Source organism: Rousettus aegyptiacus, unplaced genomic scaffold (assembly GCF_014176215.1).
Source record: "Rousettus aegyptiacus isolate mRouAeg1 unplaced genomic scaffold, mRouAeg1.p scaffold_m13_p_14, whole genome shotgun sequence".
In the NCBI taxonomy this organism is placed as follows: Eukaryota; Metazoa; Chordata; class Mammalia; order Chiroptera; family Pteropodidae; genus Rousettus; species Rousettus aegyptiacus.
Genome location: NW_023416289.1, coordinates 46,098,165 through 46,122,601, shown reverse-complemented (window position 1 = coordinate 46,122,601; position 24,437 = coordinate 46,098,165). Strand labels below are relative to the sequence as shown.

The 24,437-nt window shown below is 60.3% G+C and overlaps 3 protein-coding genes across 8 annotated transcripts; 2 read left to right on the top strand and 1 right to left on the bottom strand.

Moving 5' to 3' along the window:
• The first annotated feature begins 86 nt into the window (after positions 1 to 86).
• AKT1S1 (AKT1 substrate 1) lies at positions 87 to 8,094 on the top strand. Of its 4 annotated transcripts, none has more exons than XM_036232661.1 (5): positions 87 to 273; positions 3,878 to 4,257; positions 5,282 to 5,359; positions 5,455 to 5,624; positions 7,020 to 8,094. In XM_036232661.1, exons 1-5 carry the CDS (start codon positions 218 to 220, stop codon positions 7,161 to 7,163), a joined length of 828 nt encoding a protein of 275 aa, XP_036088554.1. In that variant the 5' UTR covers positions 87 to 217; the 3' UTR covers positions 7,164 to 8,094. The 4 variants fall into 4 exon arrangements, with proteins under 4 accessions (XP_036088554.1, XP_036088555.1, XP_036088556.1 ...); XM_036232662.1 differs by lacking the exon at positions 87 to 273 and adding an exon at positions 295 to 904; XM_036232663.1 differs by lacking the exon at positions 87 to 273 and adding an exon at positions 297 to 977.
• A 762-nt stretch (positions 8,095 to 8,856) lies between these two features.
• Positions 8,857 to 14,425, top strand: LOC107498833 (polynucleotide kinase 3'-phosphatase). Of its 3 annotated transcripts, none has more exons than XM_016122403.2 (17): positions 8,857 to 8,979; positions 9,237 to 9,400; positions 10,054 to 10,100; positions 10,433 to 10,744; positions 11,419 to 11,498; positions 11,578 to 11,635; positions 11,722 to 11,829; positions 12,097 to 12,168; positions 12,961 to 13,009; positions 13,095 to 13,165; positions 13,248 to 13,340; positions 13,430 to 13,526; positions 13,600 to 13,661; positions 13,782 to 13,891; positions 13,967 to 14,054; positions 14,128 to 14,189; positions 14,260 to 14,425. In XM_016122403.2, exons 2-17 carry the CDS (start codon positions 9,250 to 9,252, stop codon positions 14,375 to 14,377), a joined length of 1,578 nt encoding a protein of 525 aa, XP_015977889.2. In that variant the 5' UTR covers positions 8,857 to 8,979; positions 9,237 to 9,249; the 3' UTR covers positions 14,378 to 14,425. The 3 variants fall into 3 exon arrangements, with proteins under 3 accessions (XP_015977889.2, XP_015977888.2, XP_036088495.1); XM_016122402.2 differs by having other exon boundaries at positions 12,898 to 13,009; XM_036232602.1 differs by having other exon boundaries at positions 8,951 to 8,969; positions 12,898 to 13,009.
• A 136-nt stretch (positions 14,426 to 14,561) lies between these two features.
• PTOV1 (PTOV1 extended AT-hook containing adaptor protein) lies at positions 14,562 to 22,752 on the bottom strand. The gene is made up of 13 exons (XM_016122404.2): positions 22,428 to 22,752; positions 19,799 to 19,936; positions 19,603 to 19,685; positions 19,473 to 19,530; positions 19,283 to 19,390; positions 17,707 to 17,862; positions 17,402 to 17,488; positions 17,247 to 17,320; positions 17,114 to 17,171; positions 16,768 to 16,872; positions 15,136 to 15,333; positions 14,971 to 15,041; positions 14,562 to 14,692 (listed from the first exon to the last, which is right to left on the bottom strand). Exons 1-12 carry the CDS (start codon positions 22,596 to 22,598, stop codon positions 15,030 to 15,032), a joined length of 1,248 nt encoding a protein of 415 aa, XP_015977890.1. The 5' UTR covers positions 22,599 to 22,752; the 3' UTR covers positions 14,562 to 14,692; positions 14,971 to 15,029.
• Between the last annotated feature and the right edge of the window lie 1,685 nt (positions 22,753 to 24,437).

Here is a 24,437-nt window from a genome sequence, read left to right as displayed (position 1 = left end):
GAACCACGAGACATGTCACATGGCGCAGACCCTGAGGGTGGAGCGTGCCTGGGAGGGTGCGCAAGCGCAGTGCTCCGGTCCCGGCCACGAAGTAAACAAGGGGGAGGGCCCAAAGGTCCCACCCCCTCGCCCAATTTTTCCACATGGTATACTGGCATCGAAGCCAAAAAGCAGCCATCTTGCTTGAGGGCACGACAGAAGCCGGTCAGCAGCGGCCATGTTAATGTGGGGCACGACAGCGAGAGTTTGGGGAAAAAACGGACAAAGGAAAAGGTGAGAGGAACTGTACGTCACAAGAGGCCCTGAGGGACTTGGGTTAACAGGATGAGCCGTCAGTCTCCCCGGAAACAAAGCGGTCCCAGACGAATGAATGAGTCCCAACCGAAAGGAAGCGGTCTGAGGCGCCATACTGAAGTTGGGCAAACCGAAGCAAGAAAGGCTGCCATGTTGGATCTTTGCCAGTCTTGGTGCTTAAGTGGGATAGGCTGGAGGATCCATGTACACTATGGGCAAATGATGTCGAGATGGCTGCCATGTCATTAACGGGCACTGTGGAAGGGGTTGATTATTAATGAGGGACGTCAGGGCGCTTAAATTCGATTACAGTGGTCTCGAATGTGTATTACACCTGCTATATTTCTTGGGGTTAAATAAATATGGTCTAGGTTTGTTTCCGAGGAAGCCGAAGCCATCCCCCATCTTTCTTATGGCCACCCTGCCTGTCGCCATTGGCCCACTGTGACCTGGTGAAACCCCTGTGGCCGCCATCTTTGTCTCGGGCGGTCCCAGTAAGGGTGGAGTCTGCAGCTTGTAGGTGGGTCAACTACGCGGAAGTGACGCAAGTCGCCGCCATGTCTTTTGAGGGCGGTGACGGCGCCAGGTCGGCCATGCTGGCTACGGGCACGTGAGTGGAGGCGGCGTTGTGAACCACGGTGTGGGGAGGATTTCGCTGTCCCGAGCAGAGGGGCGCAGGGAGGGCAAGTTGCTCGCGGGAGGGGTATGGCCTGCGTAAATCAAAGGGGAGAGATCGCCCAGCGACCTCACGCTGAGCGGTAGAAAGGGGTCGCTGGCGGGAACCGTCGTTTCTCACCCGAGGCAAATCCTAGACAGCCTTACTTTCCGGTCTCCAGGCCCCTTAGGATCCTTACCTTGACCGTGGACCATGTCAGTAGGGTCGAGGGGTTGCATGGGGGGTCTCGGGGCGCCCCTCACCCGTCCAGAGGCGGGACTTCCGGTTCTGCTCCCTACCTGGGCGGGATTTCCTGTTTTTTTTTTCTTAGAGGAGTGGGTCTTCTCTGGCCCCCGGGAGAGGTGGGGAGGTCTCTGAGCCGTGGAGGGAGACCCCAGACATTCACCCCGGCCCCGGCTACGGAGTGCATCCTCGAGTTCCTCCTACCTTGGAGATGGGCTGGGGTCGGGGGCACTTCCATTTTGACAGGTAGTTGGAGGGGGTCTCCACTTGCATCCCTCATTCCCTGGGGGACTTTTCCTCTTTCCCAACCTCTTAAGAGGCCACTTTATCTCTCCCTCCCTGTCCCGTGGGGGACAGGTCTCACCTCCTTTTCCTCCTAATCTTAAAACTCCTCCATCTGTGGGGAGGGGGCCTTCCATTTCTTAGCTCTTTGGAGGTTGCAGGACTTCCCCCAGAAACCAAAGGGGCAGAAGACTCCCCAGGGCTTGGTTATTCTCCTCTTGGGCAGCAGACTTATGAGAGCTCCCAGGCTTTGGCGGAGAGGTCTGTGTGAGTCGTCCTCTTCTTTTTTGCCATGGTCTTGGGGATGGGGAGACCCTCACCTGTATTTCACTCTTTGGATCCCTATGGCTACCCTAAGATCTAGGACTGAGAGGAGTTTAATCCTTGTGTCCTAAGGAAGTAAGAGCCTCAGGTCTAGCACTGCTGGGCTGTGTGACCTTGGATTAGTCATTTCCCTGCCCTGTCATCATAGGGGAAGGAGTCAAGGAGTAGCCGTGAGACCCTGAGCACCTCCCAGTTCTGTTAGGTTTCAGAGTCTGGCAGACTGCGGTTTCAGTCTCACTTCTGCCCCTTCTCGCCGTGTGCCTTTGGGCCAGTGCCTTAAGCTCTCTGAGCCTCACTTTCCCCTTCTGGACTAGGAAGTCATAAATCTTTCCTCACGACGTGGGCAGGAAGGCATTTGGGATTCAGAACAGGCTCTGGCCCTAGACTTCCAGGTCCCTCTCCTCTCCAGCCGTCTGACCCTGGTCAAGATACTGACCCTCCCTGGGTCTCGGTTGTAAGGATGTGGGGTGGTAACGGCCCCTCCCACATAGGGCTACAGAGAGTGGGAGGAGAATGTCGGTGACACACTCAGGTCCCTTCCTAGCTCTTGGGAAGTGTGGGATCAACTTGCTATGGGGGACTGTCAAGAAAGGTGCTGTTTGTGCTGCTAGTCCGTGTGCCTTCTGGCAGGTGCTTCATCCCATGAGCTTTAGTTACCTCCTTTGCGAGGTAACAGCTCCGCCCTTTGTGGGTCAGATAAGAAGAGGTGAGATGACAGATGTCAAGTCCCTGCACTGAGTAGGTGCTCAGCAAACGCCGGCTTTGCCTGCAAATTGGAATTATTACCGTGACCCTGGTTAGCTGGGTCACAGCCCAGCTGGCATCCTTCCAATGATGAGGTGCCCACTTCCTTCCCAAGGAGGCTCCTCGGCTGACCAGCAACCCTGGCTCAACCTCTCTGCTTTACAAGGGAAAGAAAGGGAGGCACAGAGCGGGCCAGCGAGTGGTCCAGGGTCACAAAGCAGGTTTGAGACAGGACAGCAATCCAGCCCATGTGACTTTTGCTCTCCTCACCTTGTAAGGAAAGGCGTCCAGCAGATAGCTTAGGGCACACCTGTCCAGTTCCCTGGCCTTGGGTTGCTCACAGTTGAACAGAAGAGGCAGACAGAGGTACGACTGTTGCAACCTCAAGTGACCCGGGCGCTAATGGAGGTAGCCTGGGGCATTGTGGATCTAGGGAAGGCACCCGCTCCATCCCCAGGGGTCAGGAGTGACTTCCAGAATAGCTTCTATAAGGATAATCTTGTAGGAAGGACAGAGAGATATGTCCTAGAATGGGGGTGCCTCAGATGTTGGGGGAGCCTCTGGGGCATGGTGGAGGCTGACCCAATCTAGGGGGTGAGGGAAAAAGTGACAAGGAAATGGAGGGTAAGTGGTCCAGGTATGGGGGAGTGGGGGGACCTTGACCAAAAGCCTCAGGCTTCAGAAGTCTGGAAGGCTGTGAGGTCCAGGGCAGGGCCAGACCATGTGGGCCCTCCGGGGCCAAGCCGAGGGGCTGTGACCCATCTCGGGGATGCTGTGGAGGGGCAGGGTCAGCTCCGGGTGTAGAAGGGCCCTTGAAGGGCTACATGCTGGGAATAGGCTAGGATGAAGGTCAGGGCGGTACAGTCCAACAGAATAGAATGCCAGCCATGCATATAATTTCAGGTTTTCCCAAGGCCATATTAAATAAGTAAAGAGAAAACAGATTTACGTTCACTTTCACTGTACATTTTATTTAGCCAATACGTCTCAGACATTATTTCAACATGCAATCGCTATCAGATTGCCCAGGAGATACTTACATCTTAGTTTTTTGTGGCCAGTCTTAGAAATCCAGGTTAGATTTCACATGCAGAGCGCCTCTCACGTTGGACCCTCCACCTGTCAAGTGCTCCTTAGTCACCTGTGGCTGGTGGCTCCCCTGTTGGACAGGGCAGGGCCAAGAGGAGAGACCAGGGCTGCGTCCACACCGCGGGGCTTGGGGGTGAGGCCTGTGTGGGGACGTATCCTGGGGAGTGGCATCCAAGCACAGGTAGACACGTGGGGCTGGCTCAGTCAGCCCAGCCTCAGCCCCCTCTGTCCTGCTCTGCCCTGCAGGGCGCGGATGGCGTCGGGGCGCCCCGAAGAGCTGTGGGAGGCTGTGGTGGGTGCCGCCGAGCGCTTCCGGGCCCGGACAGGCACGGAGCTGGTGCTGCTGACGGCCGCGCCGCCCCTGCGCCCTGGCCCCTGTGCCTACGCGGCCCACGGCCGTGGCGCTCTGGCCGAGGCTGCCCGCCACTGCCTCCAGGACATAGCCCTGGCCCACAGGGCCGCCGCCGCCGCCCGGCCCCCCGTGGCCCCACCTGCACCACAGCCGCCCAGTCCCACACGGAGCCCGCCCCAGCCCACCCTCGCCAGGGAGGAAGATGAGGACGATGAGGACGAGCCGACAGAGACAGAGACCTCCGGGGAGCGGCTGGGTGTTAGCGATAATGGAGGTGAGAGGCACATGGGGTGGGGGCTGGGGTAGCTCTCAGCCCAGCAAGGTGCCTCCGATGTAGGTTTTCCCGAAGGGGTGGGACTTGTCCATCTGAGCCCTGAGCTTCTGTGGCAGCTGAACTCTCACAGAGCCTGGGGGCCAGGCTGGCTTGCCTGTGGCTTGCTGTGTGACCTTAAGTGAGTCATTATACCTCTGTGGGCCTCAGTGTCTTTACACCATGTCCTAGGGACCCCCTGTGCTGGAAGGTGCTGGGCACCGACACAGAGCCAGCTTGGGCCCTCTTCCTGTGGGACTGCGGTCTGGCCAGCGAACTGGAGTCCCATGATGAGGCCCGTTGCAGGCTGTGGGTTGGGAGGGGGCCATCTGGGCTGGAACGTGAGCAGAACCAGAGTTATGTCCAAATCTGGGTGCCTGATGCCCATAAGAACAAAGACGGGCGTTAAGGGGAGTCAGGGATGCAAGTGACAGCTGAAGCCAGGGGGGGAGGCAGCTGGCAGTTTGGGGGAGAATCTGTAGGCTGGATACTTCCTAGAGACTGGACTGTAACATTAGGGCTTTGAAGAGTGAGTAGGAGTTTGAGAGAGCATGATAAATAGCAGATACTCACTTGTTATTGTTGTTACTGAGGGCTGGCTTCCTCCTTGTTGCTGAAGAAAACCCATGTAGGGTCAAGGGCACAGACTCTGGAGCCAGGTGGCCTGGGTTCAAATCCAGGTGACACCACTTAACTAGCTGTGGGACTTTGGGCAAGTGGCTTAACCTTTCTGTGCCTCCAAGTCCCCACTTATCACAGACCAAAATCATCTCATCTTTCTCTCAGCCTGTATTTTCCTGTTCAGCCAGTTGCTTTCACCTAAGGGTGTAACAGATGGAACTGGATTTGTGTCTGCCAAACCAGAGGCAGAGGGAATCATGGTTCTAGAAGCCCCATGACTTGCAAGGGGCTGGCCAGAGCGGGCAGCAGCAGTAGCTGGAGTGTGGAGGTGACTCTGACTGGCCTGGGCCTCAAATGCCATCTGCAGGGCTCTTTGTGATGGATGAGGACGCCACGCTCCAGGACCTGCCCCCCTTCTGCGAGTCAGACCCTGAGAGCACAGACGGTGAGTGTCCCAGGCTCTGCCTGTGCCCCGGGTGGGGGAAGGGGGGGACTGGGACAGAGGCAGAGACAGAGGCTGAAGTCCACCATCTCTCCCAGATGGCAGCCTGAGTGAGGAGACCCCTGCTGGCCCTGCAGCCTATTCAGTGCCCCCGGCCTCAGCCCTGCCCACACAGCAGTACGCCAAGTCCCTGCCTGTGTCCGTGCCCGTCTGGCCCTTCAAGGAGAAGAGGACAGAAGCACGGTCATCGGATGAGGAGAATGGGCCGGTGAGGGGCAAATGGCAGGGGTTGGGGCGGGGGAGTGGCAGGAAGGGCTCAGAGCCACCTCCTCCAGGAAGCCCCCAGGCATAGATGCCACATTTCACAGGGTTAACCCTTTCCCCCACCTCACCAGGTATGTTCTTGGGTCACAGCCATGCAGGCCCAGCTCCTGCAGCCCTGTGCCGTGTCCTCGCGCCTTGTAGACAACGCCTCCCTTCATTTCCTGGGGAAGCTCCATTAATACGTGCTGCTGGCAAGGCACAAGGATTGTGGTGTCCCCTTCAGATGGGGAAACTGAGGCTCAGAGGGGTCCAACCCCCTTTTGTCCCCACCCTGAATATTCCTGGCCACTCGTGGATTTCATCTCATCCCATCTTGTCCTCGTTGCTCCCACGTGATTTCACATATGCAGTTCCTGGACTGGCCTGGGTAGGTCCTTCCCGCCCAGCACGGACACTCTCTGAAGCACAGGGAAAACTGAGTCACCGAGCGTACACGTGACTTCTCCAAGACCACAGCCTGGAAGGGGCAGAGCTGGCAGTGGGCCCCAGCTTCCTTTTGTAAGGAGCTGTGAGCTCCATGGAAGGAAGCCTTGTGTCCTGTGGACCCCCCTTGCTCTCAGGCCTCAGTGTCCTCATTCACAAGCTGGCAGGGCCCATCAGCTGCCGCTGTCCCCACTCACCTCTGCTAGAAACACAGTTACTTCACTGAATGTTTGAGTCCCACGCGCTCAGGTCCAACTTGATGGCCTGTCCCATTCTGCTGGGGGCTAGGCCAAGCTCAGGGTGACAGGGTCTAGGGGGAGTGACGCTAGGTGCCGGGCAGCAGGTAGAATGACAGGAGCCTTCTTGGGTAGAAGCCAACACGGGGAGGGATCCTTTCTGTAGGGCACGGGCAACCTGATAGCTCATCTTTCCTCAGTAGTCACTGTGTCCTGATTTTCTCAGACCCTGTCATTGCAGAATTGTCAGAGGGGGAGACACGCCTTCTGCAGGGGGGCGAAGTCCCTGTGGACAGCTAGTGGGTGGCAGAGGCCTGACTGGCCCACGACCATCCCAAACCCAAATCCTTTGACGTGAGACTTTCTGGGTGTATGTAGCTTCATGGTCAGCGGACAGGCAGCACTTACGCTGTGTGACAAGGAACTGGAACGCAGCGGGATGGGCAGCTGTGCTTGTCCCTAAGCCTAGGCCAAGAAGGGGAGAAGTGCAGAAGGCTTCTTGGAGGAGGTGGTGTTTGAGGCGGGTAAGGGGGTCCTATATGTAGCAAGACTGGGGTAAGGGGCTTCTGGGCAGGGGCATCCCAGGGGTGAAAGTGCTGGGGGGGGGCCTGGTGCAGGCGCTGGATGCGGGGTGGGGGCCGCTGCGGGTGCTGACCCTGTCCCTGTTGCCGTCCCCGCAGCCCTCCTCGCCGGACCTGGACCGCATCGCGGCGAGCATGCGCGCGCTGGTGCTGCGGGAGGCCGAGGACTCCCAGGTCTTCGGGGACCTGCCGCGACCGCGGCTCAACACCAGTGACTTCCAGAAGCTGAAGCGGAAATACTGAGGCCCAGGGAGGCCCCAGCGTCCGCCCCGTCCCACACTACACCCCCGCCCCGCCCCCGGGGCCCGCCAATCTGAGTTAGGGCCGGGACCGGCCTCCCACGTCCCCTGGGGCCCATGTCTGACGAGTCCCAGCCAATTCCCGCCACCCTTGCAGCCCTCCACACCCATCTGCGCCGAGGAGCGGGACCTATACAGTTTCCCAAAAGGGTCTGTCGCCTCTTTTTCTGCCCAGCGACAGGTTCTTTCCGTTAAGGGATCGGCTCGCTCCCGGATCGGCTTGGCTAGTTCTAAGCCCTCAATGGGTCGAGTCTATTGTTTTCCGCCTAGCGACAAGAGGTTTGGTCGCGCGGCATTGGCTCCATCCTTGAAAGAGCACAGTCGAGCCCCAGGATTGGGTGGTGGCGCTCCACTTCAGTCTGGTGAATGGGCAGCTCATTCGTTTGATTGGCTCGAACCCTGTAAAGGTCTTGGCCAATCTCCCAAGCCACCAGCCGCCCTTAGTGAGTTCCCCTACCTGATTGGCTCCGACCTCAGGGGCGTGGCCGAGCCCTCCTGGGCCCAGGATTGGCCTGCGGCCTTAAATTTACGTTCTTTACACTACTGGGTCTGAGGTTTTTACTAAGTCCTGACAACTGGTCCCTCTGGCCCCCTCCTCAGGGATGGCCCGATTCTGTCCCTCCGTCTGACACTCTCAACTGGTTCCATCCCATAACATCCTGCCAATCAAAGCCCGTCCTTGCATCCAGGACGATGCCAGCTCCTGCCCCTCTTCCCTCACCCCCACAGGTGCCTTAAAGGGCCCTTCTCCACCCAAGGTGGGGAGGAGGGGCCCTTACTCTCCGGCCCTGATGTGGGGGAGAGAGTGGGGAGTGGGGAGCGCGAGTTGGGAGGGCTGCTCTGAGATTAAAGGGTTTTACCTCTTATCAAACGAGCATCAGGTGTGTTGTGGATGTTCGACAGTCTTTCCAAAGCCGAATGAGCAGCTCATGGATTCTTAGTGCAAAGCTGGGAGGCGCGATTGTTGTCCCCCTTTGACAGATAAAATGAAGCATGGGGTGGGCGGGAGGCTTCCAGCCCTGTGCGACCGTGGACCCCCAATCTTCTGGAGGTGATGGCGGGGAGGGGGGAGAGTGAGTGTTGAGATCAGAATGTTTTCTAAGCAGTCAGTCACCTGAGCCCATAGTCCCCAGTAAAGCTGAGGCCGCAAATTTTCTGCCATAAGACACCTGGAGGCGAGGGAATGAGTGGCACATGGCCCCCATGTTAGAGCTAGGTCAAGGTCAAGTAAACGGCCTCATCGGACAACCATGAGAGGAATGGTAACAATAGGCAAGACTTAAACAGGGCCAACTACCACTCAGTTTTATAAATTATTTAAATGTATTAATTCCTTTGACCTTCCTAGTAACCCCACGATGAGAAAACCGCAGCATCCAGGGTGGGGTGCTTTTCAGGCGGGGGTTTCTTCGACTGACAATGATCCTCAAATGGGAAAGAGAACTTCCCGCCGTTAACTATTTCCAGCAAAGGAAATGAAAATTAGAGTTCAAAGTGGAAAGAATGTGGAGCGGAGGGCCCTGCCCTCTATTGGCCTGAGCCTCGCACTGCAGCAAGAGAGATGAAGGTCAGAGCTGCGGAGGGACTGCAGGAGCCTGAGGCTTGGAAGGGGCGGGGCTTCCGCCGTGGGGGGCGGTGGCCCCGCCCCCTCGCGTAGGACAAGTCATTTCCGTCCGCCGAAAACCAGAAAGCCGCCGTCAGAGCTGCCGCGGGGCCGGAGCTCCCTGGAAGCGGCGAGTGAGCCGGAACGGTGGGCGCTGGTGAGCGCGGGCCCGGGGCGGGAGCGCGCGGAGTTCTCAGCCTTTGCTCTGGGAAGTAAGGGTCCCGACTCCCAGAGGACGGAGCGGAACGTCGTCACCTGGGAAACGGCGGAAGCCCAGGGTGGCACGTGGATGGGATTCCCTCAGCCTTTCCCGGATGCAGGAAGTTCCTGGTGGAGGGGACGAGAGGAGGCTGGACTTCCTGTAGCAATCTGAGGGCGACCGGTCACTCAAATCCATTTCTTATTTGCCCTTAGGCCGGTGCCCAGGATGGCGGACTTGGGGACCCAGGGCCGCCTGTGGCTGGAGAGTACCCCTGGGGGACCGCCCCCCATCTTCCTGCCCTCGGACGGACAAGCCCTGGTCCTGGGCCGGGGACCCCTGACCCAGGTTACCGACCGGAAGTGCTCCAGAAGCCAAGGTAGGCAGGGGCGGGGCCTGAGCTGCAGGTGTGCGGCGTGCTTCCGGGGTGGGAACACAGTCTTTGGGAAAGATGGACCCGTCGGTTCAGTGAGGGAGATAACTTGGCCACCAGTCGATATTGCGTGGTGCATCCATTCCTGAAGTTGGCAGGTGCCCTCTGGGGAGCCCAGGAAGAGAAAGGCTGCGCCTCACCTGGACCTAGCAGGGGGAAGGAGACCGAGCCAATCCCGAGACAGTTGTCACTGGGGATTGAACACGCTCACAGGCCACCGTGAAGGCTTGAGTCGGGCCACGACTCTCGTCAAAGAGAGCGCCGATGTCATGGAGAAAAGTACACGTTGCCAAGCCAGGATGGGTGGCGATGGGCTAGCTCCAAGCCTGTGCCCAGCCACACTCCTCGCCAAAGAGAAGCCAGTTCTAGCCTGAAAAATGCCCACCCCGCCCCTAAGCGAGTACTAGTGCCCTAAGGCCTTTCTTTGGTTACTGGTTGTCAGTGAGTGAGCCAGTACCATTTAGAGATGAACCGCTTTCTCCCCCTGAGTGGCTGCTGTAGCATCACTCTGTGGCCTGAGGCTGGCCATGCTTCCCAGTAATGAGGGAAGCAATCAGACAGGGATGTGGATCCTGACTCCACCCTCTCTCACCCCTCAGTGGAACTGGTTGCAGACCCTGAGACTCGCACCGTGGTTGTGAAACAGGTACCAGTCCCTCAGCAAGGCCTGGAGCTGGGAGGGGAGGGGACTCTCAACCCAGCAGGGAACAGGCCCACTGGGAACATCTGGCTGGAAAGGAAGCAGGTGTGGCCAGTAAAGCAGGTGTGTGTGTGTAGAGGGGTTTATCCATGGTTAAATTGGCTGAGACCTGGCCCCTGTAACTTCCAAAGCCCTGATTGGTGGGATACAGTGAAGAGGTGGGGCAGAGAAGCCTGAATGGCAGATGGAGAAAGGCAAGTCCTTTCCCCAGCTAGTTCATTTTGGGTTACAGCTGGGGGCAGCACCAGGTGCCAGCTCCTCTCTCTCTCCCTTTGCAGCTGGGAATTAACCCCTCAACTGCCGGGACCCAGGAGCTGAAGCAGGGGTCTGAGGGCTCTCTGCAGGTGGGGGACACACTGTATTTAGTCAATGGCCTGCACCCGCTGACCCTGCGCTGGCAAGAGGCCCACATTCCAGGATCCCAGGCAGACACCCCACCCGGAACCCCTCCAGGGGTCCTGAACGAGAAGGAGGAGGAGGAGGAAGAGAATGTTCAGCAGAAAAAGCAGATGCGGAAGTCATCCCCCCACTGGGAGAGCTTTGAGAAGCTACTGGTGTTCACAGCGCCTGGGGTGAAGCCCCGGAGCAAGGTGAGGGCCAAGCTGGGGGCTGAGGGAGGCATCCCAGACTGGGAACTCAATCCTGAATTGGCCGTGTGCCCCTGGGCAGGTCACTCAACCTCTCTGAGCCTTCACTTACTCTCCTGAGAAGTGGCCCTGATGACAGATTTAGGGGCTGTCTTAAGCCCCTGGGAGAATTGACATGTCAGCTCCCACCTGGCCTTTGGTAACCACCCTGTAATCATAGCAACAATCGGGATCATTTTAGCAGGAGCTATTATGATGAGTGTTTCTTAGGTCCAGAGACTCGTGTTCAGATGCTGTTATAGCACATTCCCCGAGACTCCCTTCTCTCCTCCCGTAAAATGAGGGATCCACGGGAGACGTGGGCAGAGCCCGATGTACACTTAGCACATGCACAAAACTTAGCTCCCATTTCACTTGTGTGGTTATTGTTAGTCCCTTGAGGCGGAGAAGCCGGGAGGAGGGTGGATAGGGTATGAGCGCGTTTTAAGGATGGGAATACTGAGGGGCTTAGGAGAGACAGTAAAGGCAGGGATGCATCCTTGCCATGCCTGTCCTTACACAAGACATCCAGGGGGCCAGTGGTCATAGTCCCCGCCTCCCGGGGTTGACATGACCCAGCCTGCGAATGAGTGGTCAGAACTGTCACTCTGCTCTTCCTCTTTTTTTGGTGATATCAGGTGGCCGGCTTTGATCTGGATGGAACCCTCATCACCACACGCTCTGGGAAGGTCTTTCCCACTGGCCCCAGTGACTGGAGGTGCTAAGAGGCAGGTGAAGGGGGTGAGTGAGGCCACTCCTGGGCCCCAGGTCACCTTGCTGCTTCCCCTGCATCCTAGGATCTTGTACCTAGAGATTCCGCGTAAGCTCCGGGAGCTGGATGCCACGGGCTACAAGGTGTGTGCATGCACATGTCCTCGGGTCCCGGCTGTGGGGAAGGCAGGCAGGGTGAGGGCACTTAGTGACACCCGTCTGCTTCCCAGCTGGTGGTCTTCACCAACCAGATGGGCATTGGGCGTGGGAAGCTGCCAGCAGAGGAGTTCAAGGCCAAGGTGGAGGCTGTGGTGGAGAAGCTAGGAGTTCCCTTTCAGGTATGGCTGCCAGGGGGGACAGGGGCTTGTGGGGGAGGACCCAGAGGAAGAGGACAGGGACACAGAGGGGGTGACAGGAACCCCAAGAGGAGAGTCCCAGGGTGGTACTGTGCTGGCAGAAACCTGTCACGAGCAGCAGGTTCTGGGGCCCCGGCAGTTCTCGGATAGTGAAGGTTGGGGTAGCACCCCTGGGTCCGGAGCCCTTGAAGAACTCTGGGTGTCTAAGGAGCTAAGTCAGGGTGGTGTCCGACCCCACCCCGTCCGCAGGTGCTGGTGTCCACACACGCGGGCTTATACCGGAAGCCACTGATCGGCATGTGGGACCATCTGCGGGAGCAGGTGACCAGGTTGCTCCCCCGTGCAGCCCCTCGCCCCCTGCCCGGCCTGCCCCTCCGGGTCATGGTCCTTGGCCACCCTCTCCTTGTCAGCTCTGTCCCCTGGTCCTCGCCTTCCCGCTGTTCAGCTGTCGTGGCCCAGGGTTGGTATGTGAAGCCAGTGTGCTCACGCTGACCACCAGAGTGGTCGAGGCATCAGCCACTGGCTGTCCCTTGCTTGTGTGCACGTTTGTTCTGAAGCTGCACAGCCTGAGCTGATGATACTGGTGAGCGACACGGGCCTGGGGCTCGTGGGCTCTGGGCTGGGGAGCGTGGCTTGCGGTGTCCTCGGCATGAAGCACTAAACGTGGTGGGGGTGGAGCCAGGCGGGTGTCTAGGTTCCAGAAGAGCCTTCCAGGCCAGCGTCCCGGCCAGTGTGGTCTTGTGCCCAGTGTTTATGGACAGTGAGGCTGTGATGCTGGGCCAGGAGGTCCCAGCGAGCAGGGGTCAGATTGTGAGAGGCCCCCTGGGCCAGGCACAGACCTCACTTACTGAGGGTGGCCCCGCCCCCCTGGGATGCTGGGAGGTGGGAGTGGCACCCTCTGGTGGCTCTGAGGGAGACAGACCATGCGGAGGAGGAATCCCTGAGACCCGTGTGGACACGAAGGTGTGAGAAGCAGCCAGAGAGGGTGCCACCAGGGCCTGCTGCTGAGCTGCATGCAGGGATAAGTAGAGCAGGCCCGTCACTTGGCAGCGTCACCCACCCTCTAACTGGCCAGAGCGCATTCTATGGCCTGTGTTTCCTGTCCTTCCCCAGGCCAATGGGGGGATGCCCATCTCTATCGGGGACAGCGTCTTCGTAGGAGGTAAGGGCCTGGGCTGGGGGCAGTGTGTGGCACCCGGTCCCCAGGCTGCTGGTGGAGACCAGGCCGTGTCCTCCACATGTTCCAGATGCGGCTGGACGCCCAGCCAACTGGGCCCCAGGGCGGAAAAAGAAGGACTTCTCCTGCGCAGACCGCCTGGTGAGACCCCCACCCGCCCGCCCGGTGCCCGCACCCCAGGCCCAGCCACACCCTCCTGTCTAACCGGCACCCTCACCCCTAGTTTGCCCTCAATCTGGGCCTGCCCTTCGCCACCCCGGAGGAGTTTTTCCTGAAGTGGCCGGTGGCCAGCTTTGAGCTCCCAGCCTTTGACCCGGTGAGGCCCCGGGCTGGGGCTGGGGCTGGGGCGTGGGACATGGGGGGCTGGGGCGGGCTGAGTCCTCACATCCGCATCCCCCCTCCCAGAGGACCGTCTCCCCATCGGGGCCACTCTGCCTGCCGGAGTCCCACTCCCTCTTGAGCTCCAACCCTGAGGTGGTTGTCGCCGTGGGATTCCCTGGCGGTGAGACACCCTGACTCCTGACCCCTAGAGCTCTGGCCCCCAGGATCCTGCTGAGACTGCCCCATCCCCACAGCCGGCAAGTCCACGTTCCTCCAGCAGCACCTTGTGGCCGCGGGATACGTCCACGTGAACAGAGTAAGGCCCGGCCTCACCACCACCCACAGTCACTGCTGCTGCTCATCATTCCCCGCCCCTCTCCCCGTCCCAGGCCCCTGGCCTCGCTAACCCATGGCCCGCTTTCCATGTGTCCCCCAGGACTCCCTGGGCTCCTGGCAGCGCTGTGTGAGCACGTGTGAGGCCGCTCTCAGGCAGGGCAAACGGGTGGCCGTCGACAACACGAACCCAGATGCTGCGAGCCGGGCTAGGTAGCAGCAGGGTCCTGTGGGAGGCTTTGGCACTGGCCCACGGCCCCTGCCAGCCTGACCCCTTCCGCCCTGCAGGTACATCAAGTGCGCCCAGGACGCAGGTGTCCCCTGCCGCTGCTTCCTCTTCAGCGCCACCCTGGAGCAGGCGCGGCACAACATCCGGGTGAGCGGCCGCACCCCCAGCACCCTCGTCCCCCACCCTCCCCGGCCTAACTGGCCTGGCCTCTGCCCCGCAGTTCCGCGAGATGACCGGTTCCTCTCACGCCCCTGTGTCCGACGTGGTCATCTATGGCTACAGGTAGGTGCCGCCAGGGCGGGCTGGGAGCCCAGCTGGGCCATGACCCCGCCTCACTGCCCTCCGCCAACAGGAAGCAGTTCGAGGCGCCAACACTGGCCGAAGGCTTCTCAGCGATTCTGCAGATCCCGTTCCGGTTGCACGTGGAGCCCCAGCTGGAGCGGCTGTACCGCCAGTTCTCGGAGGGCTGAGGCCGCCTGCCCCGGCCCCGCCTGCCAATAAACACTGTTTTTTGTTAAGCCTGGCCAGCATGTTGCTCGGAATGAGGGCCGGCCCCAGGGGTCCCCAAGCTGGGTGGGCCGGGTACCTCAGGACAAAGCCTCTCCTGCCAAGGGTGAGAATGAGTCTCCCAAGACCATGGCCGCACAAGGACTGGTGGCTTTTAAAAGACTTTATTGGGGAAACATACACGGGTGGGGACTGTCCTCAGAGACATCGCAGGACGCTGTCCTCCATCTCGCTGGGCAGTTGCAGTCTCCAGGGGCCCCTGCTCAGAAGTATCTGACCTGGGGCGGGGGACAGCACGGGGGCCTGGAAGGGGGCTCCCAGCTGCCACTTTCCCCCCTCCATGAGTCTACAGGGACTAAGGGCCTCTCCCTGGGAGGCCTGGAGCCCCAGGTCCCGTTGCTTCCTGGGGGAGGGGGCTGGAGTCTCCTAGAAGGTCAGGGGTCCCCGGAGGGACTGCAGTGCCTTCCTCTCCTCTGCTCTGTCAAAGCCGGGGTCACAGGACTTCTTCCCAGACTCCCAGTGCACCCAGCCCACATTCCACTCGCCTCCCACTCACCGGTCTCAGCAGAGGCCTCGTCTGTGACTCCCGGAGGGGCCTACCCCAGGGGGTGGCCACTAGCCCCCCATCTGCGGGGGAAGCAGCCAGGGAGGAAAGTCAGTGGGGGGAGGGCACAGGTTGGCAGGGCTCAGTGGGGGAACCCGGGCCCCGCCCCAGCCTTACCCCTCGCTGCTGCTGCTCCTGCTCCAGGTTCCGCTGCAGGACCTGTTGCTGGTTGGCAATGACGCGCCGGATGCCGCTGACGAAGCCGCTCTGGTCGTGGGGGATGAGGCCAATGAAGATCTTCTTCTCCGACGAGTACAGCAGCATGAGCACGCGCACCTCGCACGACGCCTTGTAGGAAAAGTGCACGCAGCCGGCCTGGCGGGCACAGGGCACTGCATCAAGGATACTGCTCCTCCCCAAGCGACGGGCTCAGACCACATCGGCCAGCATCCCCCAGACAGCTGGCGCCCCAGAACGTGCCAGAGCCAGAGACGTATCCTACCGGCTCCTTCCCTCTGACCCTGCTACGACTCCCCCATCTGGGGACACAGAGACAGAGGCGCACGGTCAGGGCCCTGAAGCCCAGTGGGCTCTGCAGAGGAGCCCAGGACACAAGAAGGTGCCAAAGCCCCAAGGACACTGCAGTGCCTAGGACAGGGCACCACCTGCACCAGACAAGCAAGTACACGGGCACCCCGAAACAGAGCCTATGGCACGGCCTGCAGGAGCGGCCACAAGCAAACCTGTGCAGAGGCCCCACTGGGGAGACAAGCACCCCATCGCCCTGACCCCATGTGACCCTCAGAGGCAGCTGAGCTAAGAGGCAGAGAAACAGGGTGGCCACTGGAGCACGTGCTACCCATCCATTTCCCTGGCTCCTCCCTCTTCCTGGCCCAAGATCCCCATCCCCATGTCACAGGTGGACCAACGGACGCTGACAACTCAAGGACTCGGGTCCCCAGAGCCAGAAGGGGAAGTGCTGGCCCCGTGTGCATCACCTTGGGAACAGTAGTGACGGGTCTCCAACAGGAAGCCCTTGGGAGAGCCTAGAACATGCCACACGCAAACCGACAGTGACTAGCCGCTGACCTGGGACCTTCACAGGTGTCCCTGAGGCAGCTCTGGGCTTTTAAATGTTTTTTTTAATATGAAAGAAATCTACAGCTAGTCACTCAAGTATACAACTACGTGACTATCATTACCTTAACAGACTTAAGTGAGGTCACCTGGAACCAGGTGTCGCCCCTATGCAGCAGACACCCAGAGTGGACAGTGACGATCATTTCAGAGCCAGGACCCCAAGCCTGCTCACCTCCCATGGAAAGCGAGGCTGGGGGTCCGCTAAGAGCTGGCCAGAAGCTGACATGCCTCCGAGCCTGGCAAGGGCCTTCCGGGGCCTGGGGGTTTCCATGGGAAAACCTGGAGTGACACCACGCGGTGCCCTGTCCCCAGGAAGGGGAATGGGAGGGAGGCAGCAGGTAAAAACCTACACAGATGGTGAGTGCTCACAAGGTCACCAAGACAGAGCAGCGTGGGACAGCCCTGAGGTCAGGCCCTTGCCCAGCACCTAGGCCTCCATTTCCCCATCTGTAAAACGGTCAGGACAGCACAGCCCCCTACGGGAGCTGCGTGGACTGGGAACCAGCACAGGTGTAGACACATGGCAAACGGCATCGCCATGGGCTGCCGTCACCGTCCCCAGCCAGTTGGTGTCGGTGTCCCCCCGTTCATCCTGTGTTTGAACGCCGAGTGGACCAGCGGTCTGTGTCTCCCCTCTCCGCCCCGCCCGCCACCGGCGGCCCCACTCACAAAGCCATTGTCCATGACCCGGCACAGGCTCTTCAGCGTCTCAAGGTCCTTGGTGAAGTGGAACTGCACGAGGCGGGAGGTCCGGAATAGCGGCACCAGGGTGGTCTGCGGGGCAGTGGGCGCCCCGTGAGCCACGCACCCCACCTTCCTGCCCCACGCGGAGCCAGCACCGAGACCCTGGGTTAAATCTCACAAGCCCTGGCCCCCTCACAGCTGGGGTCGCCTGGTGACTGCCCCGCGCTGGGCAGGCCATGGGACCTCTACTGTCCCCCAACCCAGAACGCCCCCCTCCAGCTGGGAGCTTAGGGGACCCTCCTCGGCGACGCGGCCTTCCCTCACTACGCACCAGCAGCTGCTGCGGGATGAGCTGCATGTACAGTTTCCTTGGCCACTGCTCTGTTCTCCTGTGGGCAGGAGGAAACGAGCGTCAGGAGGCAGGTCTCGCTGAGACGCTGCCCCACCCCCAGCCCAACACTCACAGGATCTCCCCCTGGTTCACGTAGACGTGCGACGGCAGCCACCTCTTAGCCCGGCTGTTGGGCTCAGGCCTGGGCTTTTGGGGAGAGAAAGAGGGGAGACATCAGGAGTGGGGGTGCACTGCTCCTAAGGTGCCCTGGGCCACCCCGGGGCTCACCTCCTGCCACTCCATGACTCCGCTCCACGCCAGGAACTTGTTGTTGACAATTTGGACTGGGCCTGCAACACCACCGGGTCCCACCGCCTGTGGGAGGACACAGGTGGGCTAGTGCTCCGGGGGCTTCCATGACACCCCCGTGCTGCACCAGGCCCCACCCATCAGCTCCACACCTGCTGCCACCTGCCTGTCCTGAAGATCCTCGCCCTGGCCTCCTCCCTGTCTAGGCCCATCTCCTTCCGGGACCCTCCTCCAATAGTCCCTCCCACCCCCCAAAGCCTCACTTGCCGGGGCCTAGGGTGTACCTGCTTGCGGGTCGTGATGACCTGCCGGATGGCACTGACAAAGCCACTCTGGTCGTAGGGGATGAGGCCCATGAAGATCTTCTTCTTGGACGAGTACAGCAGCATGAGCACACGCACCTCGCAAGGGGAGATGTGAGGGAAGAGCATGCAGCCCGCCTGCAGGGGGTTGGGGGGGGGCACCGGGAGGTCAGGGGCCCCAGAGCACTGCCAAGGGGTCCGAGTCCCCCACTCCCATCACCCAAGCCTGCCTGTCTCAGGACAGAGGTCCTGAAAGCCAGCCCCGTGGTCCCACGAGAGGCACACTCAAAACATGTCCCCTCACAGGCATGTGAACGGGCACCTTGGCACACCCACCCATGTACATGCGCTCAGGGCTGGGGACTGGGACCCGTGCTGGAGTATGGGGTCCTGAGGGCTTCATCTCCCACCACCCCCGGTGCCAGGTCCAGCTCCGCCTCCTCCTGGCCATGTGACCTAAGGTGAGTTACCGTGTATCTTGGACCTTGGTTTCCCCATCTGTAAAATGGGATGACCCCAGTGGACACAGTAAGTGCCACATAAATTCCCCTCACGTGATGTGCTGGTTCCTCGGTTGGACGCGGGAAAGCACGAGCCTGACCGTCCCATGTGGGTGGGACAGGAGCCAGCACCCCGAGCATGCCTGGAATACTGCCCCCCACCCACCCGGTCTGCTCATCCCACGGCCAGAGCCCCAGGTCTCCCCGCTCACAGCACCCGCCCCTGGGCCCGGTGCAGCCAGCACCCCCAGACCTCCTAGGACCAGGAGTGTGACCAGCAGACAGCAGAGCGTGACATCCGTCTTCCCTGCAGCCTGGGTGCCAGGCACAGGGCAAGCCCTCAGCAAATGGTGCTAAGGGAAAGGGTGACTGGTCAGGCAAGAGACCCTAGTCTGCCCAGGCCCTGGGGGAAAGGGGCTCCACCTCGATGGCAGGGTTGGGGCAGACACAGCAGGCCCTGGAGGGAGCAGCCTGTATCAAAGTGGAGCGGGGGCTGGAGGGAACCCCAGAGCTGAGTCCTGGGCTTCCGGGGCAGTGACACACTCCCGCCTGTGCCCACTCGTCCCCAGGAGCTGTCTTCTCCCACAGGAAGCCCCTTTGGGGGGGTGGTGCGTTGCACAGAAACTGGGCCCGGACCTCGGGGGTGGCAGGGCCCACTCCAGCTTTATGTCCTGACGTTCTGTGTCTAAGTCCCTGACTCCGACAATCTCAGCTGCTCGAGTTCACTGAGCACAGTCCCCAAATCGCTGCCTCAAGCACCTGACACCAGCCCCACTCCTCCAAGTGGCCCCGGGAGTAAACCCTACTGTCAGCCCCACCTGTCAGATGAGGAAACTGAGGCCCAGCACAGTCCCTGCCTCATTGCCCCCCATTTCCTGCCATGTGCTGGGCCCCAGGCCGACACACCGATGGCCAGCGCTCAGGTCGGCCAGACGCAGGAGTCCGAGGCGGGGGGACACCTTCCTTCCGCTCCAAGGGTGAGTCCCGACAGCACCCAGGACGCCACGAAAGACAGTGCGTTCCCCGCCTCCCCGGAGCGCGGCGCCCGCCCCACTCACGAAGCCATTGCCCATGACGCGGCACAGCCCCTTGACCGAGTCGCAGTCTCTGTTGGTGAAGTGGAACTGCGCCAGCTGGGAGTTGCGGAACAGGGGGCCCAGGGTGGTCTGGGGGTGACAAGGGCACAGGCGGGTCACGGCCAGGCTGCAGGGGCTCTGGCGAGCAGACAGGGGACGGGACAGGTCTCACCAGCAGCTGCTGCGGGATCAGCTGCATGATCAGCTTCTGCGGCCACTGGTCGGTCTCCCTGCGAGAGGAGAGGGTCAGAGGGGCCCTGGCCCTGGCCACCCACCCCCAAGCCCGCCGGCCGGGCACTCACAGGTTCTCGCCCTGGTTCACGTAGGCCTGGCAGGGCAGCGTGCGCTTCAGCTTTGCCGAGGAGTCCGAATAGGGTCTGCGCTTCTGTGGTGGGAGGGCTCACTGGACACGGCCCTCCACCCGCAGGGGCAGGCGGGGGCCCTCAGGGCCACCCCCAGCCCGACGGGAACGCGCGGGGGACCTGCGGGACCGCTCACCTCCTGCCACTCGAGGACGCCGCTCCAGGCCAGCAGCTTGTGGCTGAGCCGGTGCTCGCCCACCACCAGGCCCCCAAGGGCGAGCCCAGGAGATGACGGCCCAATGGGGCCCAGGGCCCCGAAGACTCGAGCACCTTGCTGTGGCAGAGGGGTGGGGAAACAGGCTGTTCCAAACACACCCCAGAAGGAACGCACTGCATTTTCATGCTCAGAAACCCCCAAGGCCACAGCTAAACCTGCTGTTCCAGGGGTCAAGACCCCACATGGCTGACCCCCACATCCTTTTCCTGCCACCACGGCAAGAACCTTCCTCAAGAGCTCACTTGTCACCTAAATGGTAGCCCATGAGGGGTCCCTGAGGGCCACCAGCCCGCTTCCCGCTCCAGCCTTTGCAGCAGCTGAGCTTTCACCTTGGGTGGAATACCCTGTCACCCCAAGGAGGTGCTACCCAACCTCTTTCCCAGCCTGATCAATCCTTGGTCCCTCTACTGCAGGGGTCCCAAACCCTGGTCCCTGGCCTATAAGGAACCAGCAGGAGGTGAGCAACGGACAAGTAAGTGAAGCTTCATCTGTATCTGCAGCCACTCCCCAGCGCCAGCATCACCGCCTCAGGTCCCCCTCAGGTCCTCAGGTGTTAAGATTCTCATAGGAGCACCCATCCTGGTGCCACAAAGGCTGGGGACTGTTGTTCTACTGAGAAATCAGCTCCTTGGGGTCTAGGGCCTCCTTGACGGCCCTCGATGCACAAGCCGGCCTGGGCTACACCTGCCTGGCACACCGCTGCGCCCTGCCCATCCTCAACTTTCCGAAGCTCCTTGTGACCATCGAGAGAAAGTCCAGGCTCTCTGGCTACCACCAACCTTTCCAGGTGGCTGCTGTCCCCCCACCACACACACCACCCAGGCTGCAGCCATGTCAAGCTGACCCCAGGGAGGCGGAGATGCAGCAGCCAGAAGCAGAGCCCAGAACTACCCAGGGAGCTGGGGAAACATGTGGAGGCAGCACTGGGACACCTTGGGGGGGGGGGGGGTCCTCAAACACAGCGTCTCGAGAACATTTGCAAAACACCAGAATGTTCCAGCAATAAAGCTAAGGAAAGCTACACATTCTACTCACAGGGTACACGCACAGTCATCTCTTTTCATACCAAAAACATCTCAGAGCAAACAAGGGAAGGCTCCGGAACAGCCTGGTGCAGGAATCCCAGGAAAATCTCACCAGCCCTCCAAGGTAAGGGCAACTAACTGTTGTTACTTTCACCTTGTTGCTAACGGGCATCCCCAAATGTCCTATAAGCCACAGATATCTTCTGTCCAGAACAACAACAGGCAAGAAAAATTTTATTTTGGGGGCTAAGAAAGCAAAAACACTTGAGCAAGCATGGTCTCCATCCGGGCAGGCAGCTCTGAGATGAGCAACTGCCCAAGGTGAGAAAGAAAACTGGAGTGCAGAGCCTGGGTCTGCAGGTCCAGAAACTGAGAAAATGCAGTTAAAGCGCCCAGCTGGGGGACCCAGTCCTGCAAGCGACCGGACAGTGTTTGACTTCTAGGATGGCAGAGCAACCACGGAGGGCTTGAAAGAAGTTTGCGCCTGGAGTGTAAAAACCAGGGGTGCATGCCTAAACCCAGAACACCTGCAACGGCAGGATGACAGGACAAGGTGGGAGACCACACCAAAGGGCTAGGCTTAAATGCGACCCCAACAGAAAACTCCCACTGGGGCAAGTGTGTGCACAATTTAGCTGAGCCTCCGACGTCTGACTCATTTATTACACAGACCTTCAAGGTTTGGGGAGGTATTCAGGGCCTGGGTATCTTATGTTTAAGGCCCTACGAGGCGTGTTTAAGGCCTGCGTGGAGGTGCCACAGCTCTGGGACACGCAAAACGCTGGGGCCGTGTAGTTTGAGGACGGAACCTGAGCGCCAGCCTGGGTGAAACGCACACCTGGGAAAAGGTGCGCACGGTTCAGCTGTGCGTGAAAAGCCGGGACGCGCGGCTTTGCCGCTCCAGACATGCCTCGTTAAGACTTTGAAAAGTACGCGCATGTTTTAAGGCCGGAGGGAGCGTGCGAAGTTTCATGTACCTGGATATTTATGTTTAAGGTCTGGGCTTGTTGCGACCTGTTAAGGGCACCTCACACCTGGCCGCGCGTGCAAATCTGCTGGGCGCACACGCCACGCGCGCCGTGCAGAACACCCCGGGTGCAACACCTGGGAGCGCGAGGGCCCGACGCGCCCCCTCGCCGCCGTGCCCCGGCCCCCTCCCCCATTTCCAGGTTCACGGCCCAAGCGGACAACTTTCCAATCGGAAAAACGCGCGCACGCCAGCCTCCGGCCCTCCGCCCGCCCCCCACCCCGCGTTTAAATCAGGCCGCGGAGTCAGCAGTAATTTGAGCCCTGCCTCCCCTCCCCCCCCCCGCGGACCCCACCCCTGCCACCCGGGCCCGAAAGCGTAACAAAGGGGACAGCCCGGCGCGTACCACCGGGGGGTTCCACGGGGGAACTCGGCTCCAGGCGGGACCACCCTTCGGGGCTCCCCAGAAGACCCCAGAGAGAAGGGGGCCGCGGACAAAGACGCGGGCCCGGGGGCGGGGCCGTGGAAGGCTCTGGAAGGAGGGCGGGGGGCTCACCATGGGAGGGGCTGAGCGGGCCCGGATCCGCGGCGGCTGCGGGCCCCGCGGGCTGGCCGGCCAAGAGCGCGAGCGGGCGGCGCGCATCGTGAGGGGCCGCGGGGGGCGGCCGCGACCCCCAAGGGGGCCCCCGGCGCCGGAGCGGTGCGGGGCGCGGCGCGGACGGACCATGGCGGGCACGGGCCGAGCGGGGGGCTGTAGGCTCCGCCGACTGAGAGGCGCGGGCACACGGCTTCGGGGGAGACGGGCCGGGCTGTACCAAGCGCGGGGGACACGCCGCCGAGAGGGGTCGCCGCGACCGAACCACTGCACAGCCGGGGGGGGGTCGAGCGGCGCGTCCCGAGAGCGTCCGCGAGGGGCGTGGTCGGGCCGTACCAAGTCGCGGCCGAGGCGCTGGGCGGGGAGTGCAGCGATTGGAGGACGCTCGAGTCCTCCGGCAGGGGCGGAAGGAAGTGGGGGGGGAGCGTACGAGGAACGGCCTCGGGGGCCGTGGCAGGAGTCGTACCAAAGGGTGAGGGGGGGGCGTTGTATGAACTTGACTCTGTGCCTTGCCCCGTCCCGGACCCGCGGGGCCTACCTAGCGGTTTGGAGATGCGGGTCGTACCATGAGAAAGGGGAGGACTTCAGGTTTGAGGCTGTGACGTGGCTAGGTGCGCAGGGGACCACAACTCCCAGCGACCCCAGGAGACGCCGTGAGTCACAGCTGCGTGCCCACCGGTCCCCGCCCCAGGCTCCGCCCACCGCCCCGCTCCGCTGCTTCAGGGCTATTCATTGATTCCATCATTCACTCAAGTATTAAATAACCGCCCGTTCACTTATTAGTAGTTGTGTAAGATTTCTTTCTTCAATCTCCGATTCTTAAACGTGGACAATAGCAACCCCTAAATTGGTTATGAGGGATCGGTACTTGGCACAGTGACGACTTAAATGTTTGCTTTTTTTCTTTTAATCATTATTATTAGTACCATTTCCAGTCCCGTGCTGGGTAATGAACACACTGTGATGAGCAAAACGGGCCAGGTCCGTCACCGCCCCTGGTCCACGGGAGAGAACACGTCCTCGCAGTCTGCGATGTGTTAACTAGAGCAAATGCGTGGGGGGATGGAGGGAAGGGGAAGTGACCTTTGAGCAACCTGCAATTCTACATAAGCTGAAAAAGTGTGCTGAGATAAGGGAACAACACGGGTACAAATCCTGAGAGTGTGAGAAGAACAAGGGAGGCCAGTGCGGCTGGAGCAGAGTGAGAGCGAGAGAACTGCGTTAGTGGGAAGGGGCCAGGTGCCTGTCGTCCTGGGATGGAATTTGGATTTCAGTCCCATGTTGCTGGGGAGCCACAAAAGGTTTTGGGTGAGGGAGTGACATGGTCTCATTTACATTTTAAAACAAATCATTCGTGGAATGCAGAGAGTCACGCACCAGTGTCTGCAAATCTGGAAGAAGCTGGGGTCCACAGCACGTCTGAGAAGAGAAGGCAGTGTGGGGAGGGGCGTGCAGCACACTTGGGGGTGGAAAGGCGATTCAGTGTACTATTTCAGATTATTTGGAATTCTTAACCATATAGGCAGGTGTTGCCTATTGAAAAATAACTTTGAAAATATTTAAAATGTTTTTTAGTACATATGCTGCCAAAGCGGGCACTTAAAACCTTTTTAAAGGACCCATCTAACTGCTGTGTTGAAACTAAGACTAGAGCTGGAGGAAGCTGGAGGGCAGAACCAGGCTGGGGCAATAAGCTGCGCAAGAGGCACAGAGGGATGGAGCACAGGCAGGATGGCCGCAGTGGAGGTGGCCGTTTTCATGATTTATTTTCAAGCTGGAGCCCAAAGGACTTGTGCAGAGAGTGAGAGAAAGAGGGGTGAAGTGCGATGCCAAGGTTTTTGCCTGTACAGAAGTGCCCTTCAGTGAAAGGGAGCTGGCTATTGAAGGGGCAGATTGGGGAGGCAGGGGGGACAGAAATCCCTATTTCCGTTCGTGATGCCTTAGGTTCAAGATGCTGACTAAGTCTGGAGT